Source organism: Panicum virgatum, chromosome 2K, assembly GCF_016808335.1.
Source record: "Panicum virgatum strain AP13 chromosome 2K, P.virgatum_v5, whole genome shotgun sequence".
Taxonomy (NCBI): Eukaryota; Viridiplantae; Streptophyta; class Magnoliopsida; order Poales; family Poaceae; genus Panicum; species Panicum virgatum.
The window spans coordinates 37945987-37952531 of record NC_053137.1 but is presented as its reverse complement, the minus strand read 5'-3'; the positions used below and the strand labels follow the sequence as shown (position 1 = coordinate 37952531).

The 6545-nt window shown below is 40.7% G+C and overlaps 1 protein-coding gene across 1 annotated transcript; it reads right to left on the bottom strand.

Annotated features, from left to right (window-relative positions):
• Positions 1 to 658: 658 nt before the first annotated feature.
• LOC120674960 (myb family transcription factor PHL7-like) lies at positions 659 to 5297 on the bottom strand. The gene is made up of 7 exons (XM_039956057.1): positions 4979 to 5297; positions 3721 to 3943; positions 2956 to 3032; positions 2824 to 2866; positions 2691 to 2748; positions 2091 to 2160; positions 659 to 1464 (listed from the first exon to the last, which is right to left on the bottom strand). The coding sequence occupies exons 2-7, from the start codon at positions 3929 to 3931 to the stop codon at positions 982 to 984; spliced, it is 942 nt and encodes a 313-aa protein (XP_039811991.1). The 5' UTR covers positions 3932 to 3943; positions 4979 to 5297; the 3' UTR covers positions 659 to 981.
• Positions 5298 to 6545: the final 1248 nt, after the last annotated feature.

The window sequence follows — 6545 nt, the reverse complement described above, 5'->3', positions numbered from 1 at the left end:
AGATGAACTGCATGTAAAAAGTGCTTGAAGATGTTTTCAAGCATTGCTACAATGTCAAGTGATATTCAATCCACTGCATACGTACTTGGTAGGCATTCTCAGCTAGAAAGCTTGGGTTCGAGCCCTACATGGATAAATCCAAGGTAGCTTCACTGCTGTCCATCTGAAAGGTATTTTGGCAGGCCAGGGCACCTCTTCCTCTGATGCCATTGCCACCAGGAGCCTTCTGGTATTTTGGCAGTGAGCTTGCCGGACACCACCCCGGTCGAAGAGACATTGACAGACATGTGGAACACAGAGACGGGGACGACAGCGGCGGCGTTGTCGAGCATGAGGTGGCAGGCAGCGAAGGGGCTGCCACCGGCACCAATGGGCACGGCCTAGTAGTCGAACTCGTGCTTGGGGAAGGTGACCTTTGGCCTAGCAATGTCGGCAACGAGCTCCTAGGCAAGCCTGCCCAGGGCGGGATCAGGACGGGCCTGCGCGGCTGTGCCTCCTTATTGCACGGCATATATGCTACCAAAAATAATCATAGTAATAATATAGTACATGTTCAAGCACGAAGACAACCTAACCAGCAGAGAGAAGCATCCAGTACTGTCCACAACCTTAACTTCAGTTTCTGATCAAGCTCAGACGTTACGGACTAGAGAAGTGAATCAAAGTGGACTTGACGTCAAGCCTTTGTCGACACAGATTACCAACAGAATAAAAGCTGACAACATGGTATAGGTAACACAGCAACGGAACATTAGCCTTCCACCAATACATCTCCACTGAACTACAGATGGGACATAGATGTTACAAACCTAAGCACTTGTGGATGTCATGTATATCATGTAAACAATCACTGAACCCCCTACAACTTTGTCTACCAACAATACAATCCTTGAGATAGCATCATTCTACCCAGACCTACAGACATGGATCAGATCATGCGCATTGTGCTCAACAAGCTAGCAATGATGGGAGCATCAGAAGCTAATTGCCTGAGTAGGACATTGAATACGGCTGGAACTCGGAGCCTGAACTCGACTCGAAGATGTTGCGCGGAAGGGAAAAATCAGCCTGGGCATCCAAGAAATCATTACCACTGCCTCGTTGCCTCTTTGCTGCCCTCTCATGGTTTGGACTAGCAGGAGGCGAGCCGTTCTGGCAGTTGGAATCAGGGGTCAGTGGCTCGTGACAGGAGAGTGAATCACCACGACAGGTGCTCTTGGTTGCTTCAGTCCGTTCTCCAGTATCCCTATTGGAAGTGCCAACTTTAGTTGGAGACTCGGATGTTGGCGCAGGAGTCGAGGGCTCAGTCCGCTCAGAGTCAGGGAATTGATCACTTGATACTGTGACAGAAGCACCTGCAGCAGGAGTTTCAGATTTCACGCCAGTTAAGCGCTGCTGCTCTTCAATGATCTTCTGGAGGTACTTTCCCTGAGCCTCAATACGCAGTTGCAGCTGCCTTTGTACCTAAAGAAAATGTGAAACCAGACCTATCTCAGTATTTGATCTGTTGAATAGCGTTATCCATTCACCAACGCATCTACCGCTTTAAAAGCATGCAAATATACATCCAATAAATATAATCATCCCATTTACTTTCCAAATTTGGTCGCAATGAAGAAAATATAAATTAAAACACATACAATATATGCTGTTTAAGTCAAAAAAAAATAAAGAACAACTTCATTTTGTTTCTAGCCAAATAAGATGATGTAGATCGTTGTACCCACACCTTTTGTACATAAGATGACATAGCATGTACAACAACAGAGGCCAATTATAAATAGCATTAGAAATTAACAACATTAGATGTCCAATTTATTATAGTGCAGTCTTAATGAGGAAGAGGATAGTTAAATCTGTTCTTGTACAAGCATTCAAATGACAAGAGTCCTCGGCTATGGCCTACACAGAGAATGTTTTATCACAAATATTTACAATAAACACACATTTATTATGGAATACAGAAGAAATATATTTATTATCCTTGTATATTACCAGATCCCTACTTAATATAGTAGGGTCAGTAGGCCCAAAATACATTCTGATAAGATAACAATTAACAAAAGGTTCAACATCTAGGAAAGACTTACTTCTAACTGTTCATGCAGTCGCTTTTGGACCTCCATCTGCAGCTTGAGGGCTTCAGATATTGGCAATCCACTGTCAATCAAAAGTTTTAATGATTAGATGTCCTTGAGGAAAGAAAATTAAAAAGGATAAAAAAATATGTTTTCACTATAAGAAATAAATAATGCACTATTGATTATTTTAAAATTATTGGACCTATTTTTTTCTAACATTTATGTACCTTAAGATGCTTTAAGCCAAAAAACTGATGAGAAGAAAGTAACATCTGGCTGCAAATTCATTTTGCAGAAATCAGTATAGTGGTTGTTTCAGTTTTGGTCTAGTCAGGGCCTGCTACCGCTTGATGTTTAAAAATAATTACAGTTATCAGTGTTATTATTCCAAACAGCACACACATAGTGAGGACAATACAGCCAAAGTGAATCCAATATGCTACATGTTTTATTTTTCTTAGTAAATTAAAATGTGTTATAAATTTGCATATTTTTATCTTATGTCATGCCGCTATTCCAGTAAAACTACACCAAAGGTTGCCTCATAAGGAATACAATAAATAGACTTTCTTAAATGAATTAAAAAAAACTTGAGTTGTGTGTTCATACGAGGATCCCTCAAGTCCCGCAAGCAAATCCCCTGGGTCCTTGTTATCAGCCTTGTTACCTACATGAGATAGAAATTAGAATCAACAAAAAATACTGGAGTACCAAATATGTGGCCATGGGTATGTTCACCTACCATCAGCTGAAGCATCAGGAATGTACTTTGCTAGCCTGTATTTCTGAGACAGGAAGGATGGAATTAAGGGAGTTAATGATACATTATATGATAACAATTTTAAAAGGCAAGTGTCACACTGAACAAATGTACCTGCAAGTGACTTTTCACATGGTATATTGTTAATCCTGGTACACCCATAATTCTCAGAACTCCTTTAGGAGTTGCTCCTGTTCCATTTGAAGAATTCCAGTGTTAGCGAAGCAGAAATTTACAAGTCCAGCTACCTTTATTTGGCATCAAAACTCCTGCGAAACTAAGTTACAGATTCTGCTGCTTGTGCTTGGTTCATGGATCAACTAATTTCATTAATTTAAGGAAAAAAGCCCTTCAATTATAACTCTCGCTAGATTAGGATTCAAAAAGAAAATCTGGAATTGATGGACCTGGACTTGGTAAACTGCATCCGTAGAACAGATGAACGAAATTTAGCACCAAGTGATAGGAGTAATTAAATCTTCGTTCTTGTTACTAACTTCATAAAAAAGGCTCTCATAAATCCCATGTTAAAGCATATTTGATTTTTAGCTAATACATCTCATCCAATTTGCTTGAGAAAAAAAAATTAATGGGCCTTATTTTGTAGTACAGTTCTGAATGGTGTCTTTAATCGCAAGCTATTGTAATTACATGTTACTGTCATCTTTTTCCATGAGAACATTTATAGCTTTGTATTGTATAAAAGAAAGTTCATTAGATGCAACAAAAGTTCATGATACCTAGGAAACCAGTAAGATGCTTAATAAAGAAGTTATCAGGTTCTTTACATGATTATAGGAAAACAACATCATGCTTATGTATTTACTAAAATCAAACTAAAAGAAGAAATGAAGGCATAAGAGTTGCATGAACACATACTGTCAGGGCCACCAAGTTGAGTAACAGCCTCAACAAATCTTTCATGCAGTTCATTTGTCCACCGTAGGCGTTGCCTTGCAGCTAGGTTGTTATTATTATTTGCTCCGTTACTAGGACCCATGTTGTTTCCAGCTAACTCCATTTGCTGCTGGTTTGCAACTGAGTTGGTATGAGTTGAGCCAAAACTAGCTTCCGGTTTTGGTGAGTACATTGCTCATACCCTCTGCAGGAAAAATAAATAAGTGTCACGAGCCAAATACATCATTTTATAAGGTAATTTAAGATTCAAACCTCACAACTTTCAACCAACAAATAGCCTTACATGATATAAATTTTGTCGTATGAAAATGATATCACTGGGTGCGCATTTGATAGGGATTTCTCGCAATTACACTTTTGTTACTACAAACATCAATAATACAAGTGCTTTTGGCCAAAGTCTAGCTTGCAGGCCATGCCAAGTAAAAGTGTTTCTTATATTTTGAAGTGGGGGAGTAATATTTTAAGAAAACGAATACTTTGCTAATAATAATGACAGGAAAAAAAAACCTTTCCAGTGATAAGCACAGGTATAGACCAACCAATGTTTAGAGCAAAAGTACAACTGGTTTATACCCATCTCTGAGATAGATGCAGATTAGTAGATGCAGTAATTTATGTGGTCCTTGTGAGTTAACACCAATGAAGACATGAACATAAGTACAGAACTAGGAGTAAAGGACAGACAACTTTCACGGGAAGCTAGGTATCCCAGAGGAGACTGATCGCACACTAAGGAAACTAAGTGCGGAGACACAGTAGATATCCAACAGCAGATCAATCAAACACTAGCCGTGACCATCTGAGGCTATGTTCTCCATTTACAGTTACACAGGTACCTATGCTAAGGAAAAAACTGAAAAATGAAGCACCTTGCAACAGTGCTACGAAAGACGTAATGAAGGCCCAATTTTTTTAAAAAAAAACATCGGAAATGAAACAGCAACCTCAGAGTTCGGGCTGATGCTAGATCCTATGGTGCGGCGTAAACTGAGGACCGGCCAATCGCCCTTGCGCGTGCTGAACCGAGGATGATAGGGGCCGAAGCTATGCGGCCATGCTTGGATGTTGGGATGAACTAGATTAACAGCGAGCCACACAGCAACGGAATCCGGACTAGCGTGAGAAGCCATAAAAATCTAGTAGATTGGATTTGATGGGCCGACTGGCCGAGCAACCGACGGAATCCGCGGAATCGGAGCAAGCCAGGGTCGCTTACCAGCCAAAGACGACACCAATCCAAGCACGCGCGGACGGATCTCCGGTCCTCCTCCCCCTCCAGACCGCGGCAGCCCGGCACCGACAGCGGAGCCAGGAGGGGACGGCGACTCCTCTCGACGAGGGAATCAGGTCCGGGGCCTCCTCGCTCGGTGCGGGGCCCGTACGCCGCCGGCGTGGATGCAGCCGACGGCGAGGTGGGGGCAGGAAATCGAGGTAGGGGAGAGGCGGGTTTGGGGGGAGGAGCCGGAGGAAGGCGAGAGGAGGAAGAAGGGGACTCTCCAGTGGGGACGGGGAAATGAGTTTGTTCGCGAATCCACACATCCACCCCATCCGTATCGGTTTTTATTAGAGAAAAGAGGAGAAAGACGGCGTCACCGCGATGGCACTGTTGGGATTGGGAGACCAAACAAAAAGTCCACCGTGCCAGCATAACACCTAGTACACCTACTACTACTACTCTATAAAAGTTCACTTACGGTAAAAAAAAAAGATTATTCAGCATCGTTCTGGCGAAATTTAGGCGATTTGGGGCGTGATGGTATTTTCTCTTTTTGTAAGAAAAAGATAGGTGATTTTTACACGGGAATCTGATGAACGCCTATAAATTTCGGAATCTAAAACAGAGACAAAAATCTCCACGCTTCAAATAGGACCGTGAAATTCAGATTAAATGTTGTCCTCCTCGTGCCTTCAACGTTTACAGTTAAATTGCGTAATTATTTATTTATTTTTAATTGCATTTAATATTCCATGTATATGTCCGAAGATTCGATGTGATGGATACTGTACGAAAAATTTTAGGAACTAAACATGGCCGACAATACAATCTTATCTTAATTTGTGAAAAGGATATATGATGCTGTAGTTCGTTCTATACATGGATTGTTAGTTCTTTATATTAGCTACGGCCGGACAATATAAACTACAAGCGGAAATGTTTTCTGGTGGTGCCTGTGGAGAGGATCAAAATCATTTAAACTTGACATTTCATAACTACAAAGACGTTATTTTTCAAAAAAAAAAAATAACTACAAAGACGTTCACTTTTGCAACATAAGTTTGATGCTACTAGATTCGTCATAAAAAGTGAATCTATGATACGTGAACTAATTTAAATAATTTATTTTAAATGGTAGCTGTGGTGGGACCCACATCTTTCAAAGGGGCAAAATGGTCTTCCGGCATGCCATTTAAAACGGATTGGGTGTCAAATTAGGGATGAAAGTTGAAATCGTGGCTAGATAAGGAACACAAATTATTTTTAGAGGGCTAAGAAATGAATCATCAGTGACTTTAGTGGTATCAAATAAGAAATTCTCTCTTATTACGTCTAATAGATCTTGTCAATATTATGAACTGTTATATTTGTACTATAGGGAACATAAAAGTCGCATTAGGATTATTGGCAGCACTCAGACTTCAATATGCAAGACAAAGACACGGAAATAACAATATAAAATCACCAATTCTGTAAACACTTGTATATGCTACAACAAGAGCGTCACAATGCAATCAAATGATAATGTAAACAAACACTAGTAGAACACTACATACAGCTACTCATC

What these genes read in the sequence shown, in the direction of transcription:
- LOC120674960 (XM_039956057.1), bottom strand. Translation starts at nt 3,931, where the DNA reads ATGTACTCACCAAAACCGGAAGCTAGTTTTGGCTCAACTCATACCAAC. An exon ending in TCCTGATGCTTCAGCTGATG is followed by an intron (nt 2,749 to 2,823) that starts GTAGGTGAACAT and finishes TATCTCATGTAG; the next exon opens with GTAACAAGGCTGATAACAAG. An exon ending in GACTGCATGAACAGTTAGAA is followed by an intron (nt 1,465 to 2,090) that starts GTAAGTCTTTCC and finishes CATTTTCTTTAG; the next exon opens with GTACAAAGGCAGCTGCAACT.